At 44.9% G+C, this 17,179-nt stretch overlaps 1 protein-coding gene across 1 annotated transcript in view; it reads left to right on the forward strand.

The window, feature by feature from the left end:
* The window catches only part of Galnt17 (polypeptide N-acetylgalactosaminyltransferase 17), a 419,016-nt gene that overhangs the window by 214,773 nt on the left and 187,064 nt on the right, over window positions 1-17,179 (forward strand). Inside the window, exon 4 of the mRNA XM_050166139.1 lies at window positions 13,177-13,351. Within this exon, the coding sequence (XP_050022096.1) occupies window positions 13,177-13,351 (175 nt within the window). The remainder of the gene's footprint in view (window positions 1-13,176; window positions 13,352-17,179) is intronic.

Genomic DNA, 17,179 nt, shown 5'->3' on the forward strand with positions numbered 1-17,179 from the left:
CCATGGCCAGCTTTTTTTTTTTTTTAATGTAGATTCTGGAGAATTGGTCCTGATACTTGTAGAGCAGTGGTTCTCAACCTGTGGGTCATGACTCCCAAAGACCATTAGAACATACAACTATCTACACTGTGATTCATAACAGTAGCAAAGTTAAAGTTATAAAGTAGCAATGAAGACAGGGAAGGTCCCCACAACATGAGGAACTGTATCAAAGGGTCGCAGCAATGAGAAGGGTTGAGAACCACTGTTGGAGAGCAATTATTATTCTAACAGAGTTGTGCCCCACATCTCTGTTACATATCTTTCTGTTTTCCTTCGGTAGAAGAGAAGTGTCCATTTCTACAAGCTATTTATGGAACACCCTTGTGTGGTGTTCATTTCCTGAAAACTCACTGGGCATTTTGCATAGGACTTTCACTAAGAGCCCAGACCCTCTAACACCAGAAAAGGGGAACTGGTCACATGACTTGCTTTAGTTATTCCATCCCGGACTGTCAACTGCATTTAAAGAAAACTCAAGGAAGAAGCAGCCTGGTGCTGAGACGCCTCCCTGTGGTCTCGGGAGCTTTTCCTGTCTTTGATTTGTTCTGCTTTCACTCCTTAATGATGGCAACTCCTGCTATTTCAAGGGAAGAGGTTTGCTGGCTTCAGAGCCTTCAGAATCAATATCACAGTAAATAAGAAACATAATGAAAGAAAAACACACTCCAGCCTGTAGACAAATTTTATCGCTTAAGTTCATATGTTGTTAGGGTTGGCTGCAGACACCAGATTTTTGACTGCTTGTGTCCTCCTCCGTGTGTGTGTGTGTGTGTGTGTGTGTGTGTGTGTGTGTGTGTGTGAATGTATAGGTCAGAGGACTGGCTCAGGCGCTAACTACTTTTTTCTTCTTTCTTTCTTTCTTTCTTTCTTTCTTTCTTTCTTTTCCTTTCTTTCTTTTTTTCTTGCTTTTCCTTCCTTTCTTTTTTTTGGGGGGTAGTATTTGCTGCTCATCTGGAACTAGTAAACCTTGTAGATCTGCCTGTTTTGGCCTCCCAAGCACTAGGATTACAAGTTTGTTCTGAACATTTTTTTCTTTAAAAATAAAGCGACTTCTGGGTGTTGAATTTAGGTCCTCATGATTATACGGCAGGCACTTTACTCAATGAGAGGTCTACAGACCTTGAGTAGTTTTGTGTGGATAGAATGGCAAATGCCATCTTAATTTGTGATAGCCACTTGTAGACAGAATGAGGCTTCCTTGTCAGTTTCTGTAACTTGTACTTATCTACTATTTTTTTTAAAAAAATAAACATGTTTATTTATTTGTGGGCATGCATGGTGCAGAACATGCGTAGCAATCAGAGGACAATTGGGTGGGTCAGTTCTCTCACGTGGGTATTGGGGATGAAACGCAGGTTATCAAGCTTGGGAGCAAGTGCCTGTATGCACTGAGCCATCTCACTGGCACCCAAGAGGAAATTCTGAATGGAAGAAGCAGAAAGCTGGAATTTTTTGACAATGGAGTTCAAAGCCACAGAGGTTTTCCTTTACCCAGCGTCCCTTTTTATGGATTCACAACTCGGAGTAATGGATTGAGTTCAGCCCTTTGGTATTCTGGACCTAGTGTCTCTTCTACTTCTTTCGTGCCTTTGGATTTCTTATTTCTTTCCTTTTATCTCACCATATAGCATTGCCTGTAAATGCTTTCAGATAGCACAAAAAATTCCCTTTAAACCTTCTCCAGTCTTTTCTGAAGCTTCTGACTCTTGCCTCTCCCCCAATCCCTTTTATTCCAACCCTTTTCTTCATAGTCAACAAGTACATTATTTAAGATGGTAAAGCTGGGGGATGCTCAGAGAATAAAATATGTGAGATACCCTTCTTCTGTGTTATTACTTTCCAAAAGTGTGTGTGTATGTGTGTGTTCATGTGTATATAGGCACACTCGTGTGTACATGTTCATAATAAATATGTGGGGGGGCAAGAGCTGATAGTATGTGCCTTCCTTGATCATTCTCCTCTTTATTTACTGAGGCAGGGTCTCTCACTGAACCCAGATCTCACCAACTCCAGCTAGTCTGACTAGCTAGCTTGCCTCAGGCATCCCTTGGCTCTGCCTCCCAAGTACTGGATGACAGGTAGCTACCATACATACCTGTTTTTACTTGGGTGCTGAGAATCTAAATTCCAATCTTCCAGTTTGCACACAGCAAGCATTTTATCTGCTAAGCCGTCTCCACAGCCCAATATCAAGGAGTCATTCCTGCGTGTGTCCTTGCTCTGGATCTACTTTGATTCTGAGATTTCAGAGATGAATACGTCCACATCTCAGCAATGAGACTATCGCAAGATTTCTGTGACATCACAACTCATTCAGTTTGGTGATTGTGAGGTTCCTCTTCATTGCCAACTTGAACATATTGCCTCTGACATGCTTCTGGTTGTACCTGTAAGGGTATTTTCAGAGAGGAATGACTTTGGAACAAAGACCCTGAATGTATATGCAGGGCAATCCTATAAATTTTGGTCTCAGAATTAATAAAAAGAAACTCAGATGAGCCCCACTGTTCACCTTTCTCTGCTTCTTTATCCACTACAATGTAAACAGGCAGCCTCCTGCTCCTCCTGCCATACCTTCCCTACCATGACAGAATAAATCATTTTAAATTGTGGGCCGAAATAAAGCCCTCTTCTTGTGAGGCCTTGGTCATAGCTCTGAGAAGAGTAACTAACACAGTGGTGTTATCTAAAACCCCACAGTGTTCCCTTGATACCCCAAACTGGTGAGCCATTTTGATTAGCCCATGTGCCACTAGTACAGGAAGCATTGGCTGCTGTCAGCAGAAGGCAACCCAGAAGGGTCAATAGCCACTTCCAATCCAGAACACAAGCCTGCACTCCTGGACCAGCATCCTATGAGTGATGGAGACCCCTGTAGATGGAGGCTGCACTTTTGTTTCCCAGCCACCCTGACCCAAATAATTACACAGAACTTTATTAATTACAACATTGTTGGGCCAACAGCTCAGGCATATTCCTAGCTAGCTCTTACATCTTAAATTAACCCATTTATATTATTTTATATTTTACCACGAGGTTTGTGGTTTGTTACTTCACATCTTGCTTCTTGGCTACATGGCATCTACCTGACTCAGCCTTCTTTCTCCCTGCATTCAGTTTAGTTTTCACACCTAGCTATATTCTGCCATGCCATAGGCCAAAGCCTCTTCTTTATTAACCAATGGTAATAAAACATTCATAGCATACATAAGGGATCCCACATCAGACCCCTATCCCTCTTCACCATCAGGATTTCAGGTTCCAAATGGAGTGCTGCGATGGTTAGCTTTAATTGTCAACTTTTACAACTTGAATCACTTGTGGGAGCATCTTAGTGAAGGATTGTCCACACTGGCTGGGCTGTGAATATATCTGTAGGGGGGTAGTCTTGTTTTTTAAATATCTTATATTTATTAAAAGTTTATTGTAAAGAACTTGCCAATAAAAAACTATCACACAACTCAAGAACAATGGCAATGGGTTTTTGATCCTACTGCACGTACTGGCTTTGTGGGAGCCTAGGCAGTTTGGATGCTCACCTTACTAGACCTGGATTGAGGTGGGTGGTCCTCGGACTTCCCACAGGTCAGGGAACCCTGATTGCTCTTTGGGCTGATGAGGAGGGGGACTTGATCGGGGGAGGGAAATGGGAGGCAGTGGTGGGGAGGAGGCAGAAATGTTTAATAAATAAATAAATTTAATAAAAAAATTTAATTAAAAAACTATCACACAATGAAACTGACCAGACCCAAAGTCTGTACATCTCAAAGACAACAATGACAATAACAAAACTTCCATATAGTTGGAATTCCCATTCTGAAGCTTTGGGGCTTCACATTGGATTTGAAACTTCTAATATAGATTATATTTTTATGGCTATCCACCAAGAAAAAGAAACAAACAAAAAAATGGAAAATCCACGACAGAGTTAAAACTAGAAAAGCAATTCATTTTACATCTTCTTTCATGACTCAATACACATGCTCACCCATGTATTCAGCCCTTCCTTATCACCCAGTATTTACCTGTCCTTGTTTCCTTTTATGCATGTTATATTATATATGTGGGGGATTGTCTTGGTTGTTAATTAATTTGGGAAGACCCAGCCCACAGTAGGTGGCACCATTCTCTAGGCAGGGGTTTTTTGAACTGCGAAAGAGTAGAGAAATAAAGTTTGGCATAGGTAGGCAAATAAGCATGCATGCATGCATGTATATGCATGCATTTCTGTCTGCTCTTGACCATGGCTATGATGTGACTGGCTGTTTGAAGCAATGATACCTGTAACCTGGATTGTGAGTTTAAATAAATCTTTCTTCCTCTAGGTTTCTTGATGACACATGTTTTATTATAGCAACAGAAATATAACTAGGACAAAGGGCATTTATTTTTCCGGGTATTTTACACTCAGTCACATTTGTTCTTCATATAACTCTAGGTGGGAAGCAAGACAAGACACACTGGTAATTTCTCCAAATATGCTGCAGAGCCTCTGAAAGGAGTGTATCCTCAAGACAAATCTATGACAGGTGTCAGAAGGTTCCCATGAACAGAGAGATGCCAAATCTCATAACTTCACAGGAGTAAGATGTGGGCAAATACATCACTTACAAATGTCATAAGCTTGGAAAGGTTACTGGCTCTTTCTTAGCCCCTTTGTACTGCTATGACAAAACCCTTGAGACTGGATAATTAATGGCAGTGTAGAATTTAGTCTTTGTGGTTCGGAGACCCAGCAAGTCCTAGGTCGAGGCACCAGCAGATTAGGTGTCTGGTGAAAGCCTGGTCTGTATTTGTGTCTTTACATGGCAAAAGGGATCAGCTAGTTTTTGTGGCTCTTTCATAAGGGTATGAATCTCATTCATGAGCCTCCCTGTTATACATTCATCTCTCATCAAGGAGGATAGCTTCCATCGCTGTTGTTACACCACTGGACCTTGAAACAGAGCCTTGCCCGTGATCAGCAATAGCACTACTAACTGGGCCACAAGCCCAGGTCATCACTGGAGCAATTAGGCAGGTGACCAACCACTGAGCCACAACCTCAAACCCTCTCTGGAGAGTCTAGGCAAGAACACCACTGCTGAATCATGGCCCTAGCCCCTCACTGGGGGATTCTAAACATGTATTCTACCACTGAGCCACACCCAAGACCCTCACTGGGGGATTCTAGGCAGGGGCTCTACTACTGAACTACATCCCCAGCCCCTCACTGGGGGATTCTATGTATCATTCTACTTCTGAACTATATCCTTTGTCCCTTTTTAGATTTTATTTTGAGACTTTGTCTCATTATGTAGCCTAGTCTGACCTTGAACTCACAATTCTCTTGCCAAGTACTGATGTTACAGACACATTCCACGATGCATGGGCAGGGGTTTAGTTCCCATTTTGTGTCACTGGGGTGACACACACCTTCTCTGGATCTCCACTTCCTTATCTATAAACTGATGATCAGAACCCTTTTACTTAAACAGAGCTGCCAAAAGGACAGGAAGAGTTGGAATAGGTAAAGTCATAGTCACCAATGGCCCTCAATAAAGACTTGGGACACATTAAAGAAAGAATCATGGCTTGCCAAAGTCTGTGAGACATTCTCATTAGATTATGAAAGGGGGTCTAATCTCATCGAATGGTATATTCTGGAGTCTTTCCTGATTAGCTGACATTTTTACTCAGCTTCATTAGAAATTTGGGAATATAAATATTTCATTAGTGATTCATCCAAGCCAAGTGCTTGGGATATTAAAATAAACAATGGTTGTCAGGGTAGAAACTCTGTCTTTCCAAAGCCCCTCTCACCAGGCTTACAGTTTTGACTCCTCCTTGTTCGGGATACACTTCACAGCCACCTATAGGTTTATGTATTCTATAAAGAAATTATTTTATTTTTAAATTATGTGTATGTCTGTGTGGGACATGTGCATATGTGAATACAGGTGCCTGTGGAGGCCAAGAAGGGGGCGTCAGATCCCCTGGAACTGGAGTGCAGGTGAGTCTAAGTGTCCTGACATGGAACTAAACTTGGATCCTCTGCAAGAGTGGTGTTCACTTTTAACCACGGAGCCATCTCTCCACCCCATACTTTTGTAAAAGTATAAAAATAAGAGCTTTTGTTTCTTGTATAAAGAGGAATCTCCCAAAGTATATAAATTTCAGTCCCACAAATCTGAATTTATTTATTTTAAAGGACAAAAACAAATCCTAATTTTAAAATATTCTTTCATTTATTTGTATGTGTGTGTGTGTGTGTGTGTGTGTGTGTGTGAAGGAGCACCTGTGTGTCAGTGATACATGTGTAATCACACATACAGGAGGGTAGAGGACAACTTTAGCTGTTCTTTAGGGATTGTTGGCCTTGTTTTGATTGTTTTTGAGACAATATCTCTCACTGACTTGGAACACACAATCCACCAGTCTCAACCTCCCTAGACCTAGAATTATAACAATACATGCCCTTAAGCACTGAGCCCTCTCTCCAGCCTCAGGCCTGACTTTTTGATTCCCATGAGCTCTGGGGATCAAAATCAGTTCTTCGGGCCTTCACAGCAAACACTCCACCCAGCAAGCCATCTCCGTTACCCCCAACCCCTAATTTTGAAGAAAATATTTAGAAATGTTGCTATTGGTTTATCACAGAGGGGAACGCATGATGGCTAGAGGGGCTTTTAGCTGAGGTGGTCCACACGGTGGCTCGAGGGAGGCTGTCCAGTGATAGAGGGCAAGGGCTGGCTTACTCTGATCCGGGTGGAGCAGGAAGCTGCGGAAGTAGAGCATCAGCCCTTACCTGGCTTGTTTTTCTCATCTTCTTCCATTTTAAGCAGCCTACATTGAGTGTGACTTTCCTAGACAGACACAGCACATACATCTATTCACTCCAGAAAGAGAGTACATAGCAGACCAAAGTAACGATTCTACCAAATCCAACCGGTAAACCAATGAGTTTTCTTGGTGTTATTAATTGGGTTTTCTTGGTGTTATTATTATTGGGTGACTGGTTACATACAGGGCAGGGATGACGCAAGTGTAGCTGCATCACAACAAGCCCATCCCCAGAGGGATGGCGACTCGGGAAAGCTGAAGCCCCGGAGTTCTCTATCATGGCTTGCTGGCGATCCAACGGTTCTCCTCCCAGCAGCTCAACTAGTCCCCTCCTCTCCCAGTGTTTTTTACTGCTTCTGTAGCACCTACGGAGAAGGGTCTGGTGACTCCTGAGTCTCATGCCCCCTACCTCCTTCATGCACAACCATGGTAGGGTGCCATTACCATTAAAGATGGGCTCCCCCACCCCATCTGTTAATCATCTCACCTCTGGAAATTTCTACAGAAATACCCCAAAGATGTGTCTCAGGAAATCTTAATCCAATCAAGGCGGCTGTGAAGATTAGCTAGGCATTGGTCCTGGTTTGGCTGCATTTTTTATAGTTAGTGGGCTGGTTATTTTAGGCATGAAGATCTTTCCTTGCACACCTGGGAATCTAGGATTTTTAAGTCTGTTTTTTTGTAACTGATTTGCACATACATAAGATATGAAAATATCTCAGGGAAAAAAATGATGCTCAGGAAATGTAAAGTATCCCGATGAGTGTCTGTGATAAAACAGTGTCTTCTGAGCTGAGTGTCATTGAACCCCGGTCTCGGCGAACGGGGAGCCCTCTCCACGGGTACAATCAAAGGCTGGTATGGGAAAGTTATGAGGTGCTAACAAGATGCAGGTACGCAGTGCTGCAATCCACTCACCCAGCCTGAAGGGATTTTGTTTTGAGGTCAAGTTCACATAGCTGAAGATGACCCCAAACTCCTGCTTCTTCTGTGTCTACCACCTGAACACTGAGATCTAAGTAGGGATCACAAAGAACACTCCCATTGGAAGGTCCCATTGGGAGGAGGAAGCTTAACTAAGTGTTATATTACATCCTTCCAGATAGGTGGTAGCTTTTGGTGACCCAGGAGAGTGCAGAGAGCTGACCAGGAGCAAGGATCAACCATGGAGAAATTGATCGGTAGTGTCTTACTTAGCTTTAACTGTTAACTTGACATTGCCTAGAGTTGCCTTAATTAAGGGACTGTCCGGGTCAGATTGGCAATCGGCATGTTGCAGGAAGGAACATTCTCTTGATTTCTATTTTTTAATAGGAGAGCCCAGCCCACTGTGGGTGGCACCATTCCCTGGGTAGGTTGTCCTGGGCTGTATAAGAAAGCCAGACAAGCATGAACCTGTTGGAGATACAGCAAGGAGCATCCCTGGTGATTCCTATTGTACTTCCTTGGCTGAGAGTGAGTTCTCTGGTCAGAGGTGATGCTGCATGGAATTACAAGCAGTCCTGCTTTCAGGTTTCTGCTTAAGTTCCTGCCTTGGCTTGCCTCAGTGACAGCCTAGGAATAGGAAGTATAAGTCAAATGAATTCTCTCTCCCCTAAGTTGCTTTTGGTCAGAGTGATTTCTTACTGCAACAGAATGAAACTAGCACAAATTGGGACACACGCATGCATGTGCGCACACACACATATTTCAAGATGATAAAAAATAATTATCTTTTTAAATGTGACTGAGATGGCAAGACAGCTAAGCAAGGGAAGGTCCTTGTTACACAAGCCAGTGGCCTGAGTGCAACCCTGGAGCTCGTATGCAGGTAGAAGAACAGAACCAGCTCCACACCGCTGCCTTCTGGCCTCCCCACACGTGTGCCATGGCACGCACGTGCACACACACACACACACACACACACACACACACATACACACCTCTCTTCTCTTCCACAACAATGGGAGATAAAATGTCTTTTAAATACTTCAAGAATGAGCAAGGTTAGCAGACACAAGAGGCAAACTCTGAGACAGAAAAATATTATTAGTGGGCACCAGGGGCTGGGGCAGGGGAAAATGAAAGTCTTTAGAACAGTGGTTCTCAACCTTCCTAACGCTGCGACTCTTTGATACACTGCGGTGACCATGCCCCCCCACACCAGCTATAAAATGATTTTCATGACTTTCATAACTACTTCGTAAGTGTAATTTGTTAGTGTTAAGAATCACAATGTAAATATCTGATATTTCCGAAGGTCTTAGGCGACCCCTGAGAAAGGGTCGTTCTACCACCCCAGAAGGGTTGCGACCCCCAGGTTGAGAACCACTGCTTTGGAGGACTTGGGATTTATTGTTGACATGATCGAACATTCCTAGGACACTTTGGGTGTGCTTAAGACCACTGACCTGAACATTGTTCAAATGTTTCCAATGGTACCTTTCTGTTATGTGTGCTTCTGGAACTTCCTGTGTTGGCATAAGACCCCTCAGCAAACCCTGCTGAGGCCTGCTCTATTACACCAGCTTCAAGACAAGCCAGGGAACTTACATTTTTCCAGGCTCCCAGGTGACTCGGACTCTGAGGATGCCTGGCTTGGAGGCAGCCCCCGTTGTTCTGTTTTCTAATTGGAACACGCCATATGCGCTGTTCGCTCAGTCCCAGCTGCCACAGCCCACACGTTCCCAGGGAGCAGCAGGTCCCTTATCTCAGCAGCTGTCGGCAGGGAGTGATGTCAGTAATCAAATTGGGGGGTGGGGAGTGGCTGATGGCAGCAACAGTAATAGAACCCTGATTTGGGCATGACAGTTGTCACCCACCACTTACCTGAAATTTTGCATTCTACAGTTTGGGTTACCTTCAGTCAATTATAGTGCAAATATTTTAAAAATTAAGTAGAAACTTCCAAAAACAAATAGTCTGTATATTTTAAAGATTTGTTTTGTTCTGTGACCATACTCACATAGACACAGACAAACACACACACACACAAACACAGATGCACGTGCACACAACTCCTCAGGCTGTAACTTAGACCTTCCAGTGACAGCCATGCAAATTCACCCTCTAGAACACTCTCAAGCTCAGACCAATTCTTTATGCACCCAAAGGTTGCGAGATCAGAGGTTTGATTATTCTCAGCCCGCAGCCCTAACGACCTGAGGGTGGAGAGGTGAGGTTGTATGCAGTGTGGATCCATGAACTCCATTCAGTCCCTGGCCGAATGGCCATCTCCCAAGCCCATGTGGCCATGGGCTACTTGCATTGCTTTTGAAAGTAGGTGGAGCGAGACTCCCTGGTTAGCCCTTGTTCCTGAACAGGGTCTTGAGACAAGGGAATACCAAGGGAGTATTCCGTAATACTGAGGAGCATTAGGAGTCTGGATAGAATTCCGTAATAACAACCTCCCCTGTTAGTTTGAACCCTTCTTATTTCCAGTTTACACTAAGCCTGGATGGCAGTTGTTGCTTTTATTGCTAAGAAGCAGATGCTCCCCCCTTTGCTCGTCCCTTCTGATTATGGGTGGCATCTGCTTCCTCATCCCCCTCCCCAACTCCCCCAAATACTGTTTATCAAAACCCTCAGCCACATAAGGATTCCCAAATGGCACCTGGCCAATTTAGTATTGGATTTCCTCTAGTCCTGGAAGGTAAACATTTATCTCTGCAGAAATAGGTTTTTGTTTTCTTATTTGAGTTTGTCTTGAGGAAGAAAAAAAAACTTACATCAAGTGTTAGTCTTTCTTAATTTATTTTTTTTCCAGTGTTGGGAGTGGAAGTGCTCTCCCACTGAGCAGCACCCCTGATCCTTTTTATTTGTGTGTGTGTGTGTGTGTGTGTGTGTATTATATGCATGCATATGCACACATATACTCCTGTGTAGGCATGTATTGAGGTCAAGGGTTGATGCTGGGTGTTTTCTTCCTTAATCTCTCTCCACTTTAATCCCTTGAAACAAGGTCTCTCACTAAACCTGGTGCTAGACTGGCCATCAAGGAATCTTCTAGTGTCCACCCTCCCCCACCTACTATTGGGATTACAGGCTCATGCCACCATGCCTGGCTTTCTAATAGGTTCTGGGGAGCCAATCTCAAGTCCTCACGCTTGTGCAGCAAGTGATTTAGCACGAGCCATCTCCCCAGGCCCATTTCTTTCTCAGAAGCTATTTTCAAATGAATAGTATTTAATCCATTGCCACGGGCAGGGTTTCCTCTAGGCCACCTTATTAACTGCTTTCTAGTAGGCTTATCATTCTTTGCCCAGGTGAAAGAGTTCACCTGCCCTGCAGTGATAAATTTCTCTGTGTGTCAATGCATGGTGGAATAAGTGTGTGCACGCCCCCACTACCCCCTGCCTATCTTTACCCTGTCTCCCTTAATTCTCCCAATCCAAATAGCTCCTTTCTGTGGCTCGCGGAAGCACTTTCATCTGTGGCCATTTTTTTTTTGACATCTCTGACACGGCTTCCTCAGGCTATCTGCCCAGTTCTGAAACCCCCATTCAGATCCCTTTAAACTCTGGAGGAAAAGAAGAGAAGTAAGAATCATTGTGAGAGGCTAAGAGATGGCTCACAGATAGCAGAGCTTTGCCAGCCAGTGTGACATTTGAGCTCCCTCCTCAGACCCATACGCTGGGAAGAAAGAACTCCTTCCTGCAAGTTGCCCTCCGACTTCTGCATACACACCGTGGCCCATACTGGAATGCGGAAGGGTTAGTTAGCATTTAAACAGATGATTTTGGTGTTGGGATGGGGGGACCATGCACAGACTTTCTCCTCCTCCCGTCATCCCAGCCCTTGACTGACAGGAATTTCCATAACACTCTGTCTTTTCTTTCTCACTTCTCCCTGTTCATCAGAACACCCCATCCTCGCTTCTTCCAGATGCCAAATAGCTGTATCCTTAAGGAACAAAACCCACGATACAGAGAGGCCAGCATGAAAACACATGCCTTTAAATTGGCAAAAGCTGCCGAGTATCCTTAAGGTGCACGAGATCTATACAGTTTCTGCGAAAGGAACTGTTAGAGCGCTATACAGCAAAGCCACATTGAAGAGCAGTGTACAGTGGTGCATGCCTCTGGCCTACCGCTGAAGGGGCAGAGGCAGGAGGATCCCCGCATCTAGTTGAATCAGCAAGATCCGGGTTCAGCGAGAAATTCTGTTTTAAACAAGCAAGCAAGCAAGCAAACAGAAAGCACAAGGTGGTGGCACACACCTTTAATCTCAGCACTAGGGAGGCAGAGACTGGCTTCTTGCCAAAGAGGATGTTGCATTCTCCACGGAACACCTTTTTCTTCCACTTCCTTTACTCCCTGTATTAGTTACTTTTCTAGCATCAATGGCAAGATACCTGATAAAAAGCGATGAGAGCAAGGAAGGGTTTATTGTGTCTCATGGTTTGAGGGTGCACAGTCCATCCTTAGGAGAACGGCATGGGAGAGTGAGGCAACTGGTCCCATTGCACCTGCAGGCAGGAAGCAGAGAGGGATGAAGGCTGGTACTCAGCTCACCTTCTTGTTTTCATTCAGTCCAGGATCCCAGCCCATATGTGATGCCATCCACGTCTAGTATGGGGCTTCCCGCTTCCGCCAACCTAAGAGGTTACCTCACAGATGTGCCCAGATGTATGTCTTCCTAGATGAGTCTAGATTCTGCCAAATTGACAGTCAGTGTTAACCGGTTACTGAGTCACAACACAGCCATCTTAGATGAGGATGTGGAGATGTATTCCAGCTTTCTAACTGCCAGAGAGTTAAAATTCTTCATATGCCAACTTTTTTTTTGCAATCAAGAAACTTTCTAGGGCTGGAGAGATGGCTCAGAGGTTAAGAGCATTGCCTGCTCTTCCAAAGGTCCTGAGTTCAATTCCCAGCAACCACATGGTGGCTCACAACCATCTGTAATGGAGTCTGGTGCCCTCTTCTGGCCTGCAGGCATACAGACAGAATATTGTATACATAATAAATAAATGTTAAAAAAAAAGAAAACATTTAAAAAAAAGAAACTTTCTAAAGGTGTATAAATATCCTGATGTTTTATAATATCTATTTTCAATGCTTTTAAGCTATGCATATTTATATATTTGCGTGTGAATATGTACACATGTATGCAGATGTCTATGGAGGCCAAAAAAGAGCATCGGGTTCCCTGAAGCCGGAGTTTCAGGTGGTTTTGAGCAGCCAGTGTGGGTGCTAGGACCTGAACTCTGGCAGTTTCCTTGAGGTGTTAGGACTCTGAACTGCTGACTATCTACACAGCCCTATCACAGTGTTTGGGATGCAGGTCTAAGGTGATTTATTCATGCATGTCTTGCATTTTTGTCATTTATAGAGGAGCTGAAGGCCCCCTTGGAAGAGTATGTCCACAAACGCTACCCTGGGCTGGTGAAGGTGGTACGCAATCAAAAGAGAGAAGGCCTGATCCGAGCACGCATCGAGGGCTGGAAGGTGGCCACTGGACAGGTCACTGGCTTTTTCGATGCCCATGTGGAATTCACTGCTGGATGGTAGGTCGTGAGCCAAAACGTATTACATAGCAAGAGCTGAATCTGGGAGGTGGAGCATTTCACCTGTTTCTTCTGGAGCCACTGGAAGAAAGGGGAAGGGATGCTTGGTGAGAAGGCCATTGGGATGAAGTTCAAAAGCAAGAAAATGAATCATGGGCTGGCTTTCTAGACACTGTTATTGTTATCATCAGTCTGTGAGTCACTTTGCTCATCACTGTGACCAAACATACCTGGCTAAAGCAACTTACAAAAGAAAGAAACTTTAGCTCAAGTTTGAGGGTGTGGTCCATCATGATGGGGAAGCCACAGCAGCAGAAGTGAGAGGCAGCCACAGTCAGGGAGCAGAGAGAGATGGACATTGGTGCTCAGCTCACTTTCTTGTTTTTATTTAATCTAGGGCCCCAGCTCATAAGATCATGCCATCTATATTCAGGATGGGTCTCCCCACTTCAGTTAACCCAAGTTAGAAGCTGCTTCACGGGCATGCCCTCCCAGACATCTGTTTTGATTCTAGATCCTGTCAAGGTGACAGTTAGGATTAACCATCATAATTATTGTGGTGGTTAGTAAATTCAAAGCCAGTCTGGTACACGAGTCCCTGTCTCAAAAATAAGTCATTTCTCTAAAACAGTAGCAACAGATAGGGACTGGAGAAATGACTTGGTGGCTAAGAGTACTAACTTCTCTGGCAAAGGACCCAACTGTGTCTGGGTTACGTATGGGGTAGAGGGATACATGCTATGTATGCGTGTACAGGTGTATGTGTGCATGTGTGTTGAGGTCAGAGATAACATCGGGTGTCATTCTCCAGGTGTCTTCCACCCTAGTTTTCAAAGCAGGGTTTCTCATTGCCATAAATCTCACCTCGTAGGCTAAATGACTTTCCAGTGAGTCTCAGGGATCCTCCTATCTCTGCCTTCCCCAGGATTACAAGTGTGTCCACCATGTCTGGCTTTTTTACAAAAATTCTGAGGATTGAACTAGGGTCCTCATGCTTACATAGAAATTACTTCACTAATTAACCTATTCCCCATCCCTTCTCCCGACTAGAGACTGGCCTCTACCCCCTGCCCGTCAACCAGTCACCTCCCCTCCATCACTTTCCCTCCTAACCACTTCTCCCATCTCACACCCACTCTGCTGAGACGGTCCCCTCTCTACTTTGGGGCGGTGCGTTCTTATTCACCCTCAGGAATGCAATGGATCTCTGAATTCATTCTTTGGTGCATTTGGCTATGTAATCCCTAACTGGCCTAGAATTCAATATGTAGCCCAGGCTAGCCTTGCATTTACAGTGAGTCTCCTGCCTCCATCTCCTGAGAGCTGGGGTGACAGGGTGCACCACCTCACCTAGCCACTTACTGGATCTGTGACACTGGTCTAGGCTGGGGACGTGCCTGGTTCAGATGGCTCCTCTCTCGGAATTTCCCATTGTCACACTGAAACAGTCCCGTCAGTCAACACAATGGGCATTCCAGACTGGCAATATTTGGCATCTTCCCTGAAAGGTATCATCTAACTTGGGCCAGCAGAGTCTAATTCCTCTGTGGTCTAATTCTAACAGGGCTCTGATGTCAGCCTTTGCCATGCCGACTTCCTTTCTACACTTCAGCCAAAGGATCCCATGTCCCTTTCTGAATGAAAACCCTTGTGTGTTTTCTCATTAGAGACAGTGTGTCTCACCATTTACTGGGTGAAAAAAACCTCCACAGTGGCCCAGGACACTAAAGATGCCTCTATTCTCCCTGTGGCATTTGAACTGGGTGTTTCTGTGGCTCTGTTTGAATGTCTTCCATGTCCTGGGATCCAGGGAGACCTTCAGCCTGGGTCTGAAGAGAGAGAGGGAGAGCTGTCAGTAAGGTGTGTGAGCAGCTGAGTTAGCACCTTAGAACCTAGGTGAAAAAGCCAGGCTGGTCGTGCACACTGCCCTGGGGAAGCTGGGAAAGGAGCTAGCCTAGCCTGGTTATGAGGCCTCCGTTATGAGGCCCAGGAGAGATGGGGATGGAAGAACTACAGTTGAGGATGTTGCCTGGCACTCAAGAACATTTACATGTGTGTGCACATGCCTTCTGTGCCGGTTAATTTTTATCAACTTGACACAAACTAGAGTCACCTGGGGAGAAGGAACTTCAGTTGAGGAGTTGCCTCCGTCAGATTGGCCTACGGGTATGTCTGTAGGGCCATCCCTGGACAGGTGATGCCCAGGATAGAAGTAGATTATAGGCCATAGAAGAAGGTAGCTAAGCAAGCCAGGGGAAGCAAGCCAGTAGCACATAGCCCATGATAATTTGGCTCTGGGCCGTCAACATTCCAACTCTCCACAATCACATGCCACGGAGCATGTGTGGAGATCCAACAACACCTCGCAGGAACTGGTTCTCTCCTCCCGCTATCTAGGCCCCAGAGATGGAACTCAGATTGTTAGCCCTGGTGGCAAGCGTCTTTACCCACTGAGCCCCCTCACCAGCGTAATCATGAAAGTTCTAGACAACCGGTCAGACTTATAGAGTCTCTGACCCACGTGAGAGCTTCAGTCCACCCTTGAGATGGCTATCCAACTTTCTCCTCAGCCCTGGCACTGTTACTTATGTCCACATCTCTTTGGCAGAGCAGCTCACATGTGGAAGCCCCCCCCCCAATTAGGGGGATCGAGATTTGTCAGGTGAGTAGAGGATGCACAGTAGGGTCCCAAGACACTCCAGGATGGAGTTGGGGATCAGGAAATGAGAAAGGACCTGGGCTGTAGAAACGCTGTTTGAAGGGGATGGGGGATGGGTCCCCTGAGAGAGTGCTTGCTGTGTAAGCATGAGGGTGTGCATCCAGATCCTCAGCACTGATGTCACTGAAGGAAAAAAATGGGCCAGGGATAGCCCTGTGTGTGCCTATAACCCCTATGTTGTCATGGGTGGAGACAAGAGGTTCGCTGAGGCTCACTGGCTGCCAGGCTAGCTCTAGGCTCACTGGCAGACTCTGTTCTGAGTTACTAAGGTGGAAAATTATGGAGCAGGACACCTGACGTCCTCCTCTAGTCTCCACTTTGATGCACAGGTAGGCACATCTGCATACACACGTGCACACGCACCACACACAGAGAGAAAGAGTAAAATGTATTGTCTTTTTATGTGTGGAAATATCACAATGAAACCCATTACTTTGAAGGCTCACTTAAAATATTAATTTTGTTTTTCAATTGTAAAGAGCAAAAGAGGGACTGGGGAAATGTTTGGTCAGTTGGGGTCTTGTGAAGCAAGCATGAAAATCTGAGTTCTGATTTCCAGCACCCACAAAAAAAGCTGGGTACAGTGGTGAGCACCCATAATCCCCACCCTAGGGAGGCAGAAATAGGAAGATCTCTGCGGTTCACTGGTCATCCAGCCTAGTGGGATCCATGAACTCTGAGTTGAATGAGAAATCCTGTCTCAATAAATAAATAAATAAGTAGATAGATAAATAAATAAATAAATAAATAAATAAATAAGATGGAGTGCCCAGACTGGAAAGATGGCTTGATGGTTAAAAGCGCTTGCTGCTCTCCCAGAGGACCTGAGTTCAGCTCCCAGCACAAACATCAGGCAGCTCACAACCAACTTCCTCTAAGGCCAGCTTCTGGAGAACGCAGTCCCACACGGAGACAATACACAAACATACATAAACAAAAATACCTTTTAAAAAAAAACAGTAAGAAGAAGGTGGATCAGGATCAAGAATGACACCTGACAGTGACCTCTGGCTTCTGCGTGTGAGCACACCCGTGTGTACTCGTACACATATGCTCTCCTGCACACATGACTACATACACACAAAAAACACCGCACACATGCAATACCA

The sequence above is a fragment of the Alexandromys fortis genome, unplaced genomic scaffold (assembly GCF_014885135.2).
Source record: "Alexandromys fortis isolate MF-2015 unplaced genomic scaffold, M_Fortis_MF-2015_v1.1 scaffold_151, whole genome shotgun sequence".
In the NCBI taxonomy this organism is placed as follows: Eukaryota; Metazoa; Chordata; class Mammalia; order Rodentia; family Cricetidae; genus Alexandromys; species Alexandromys fortis.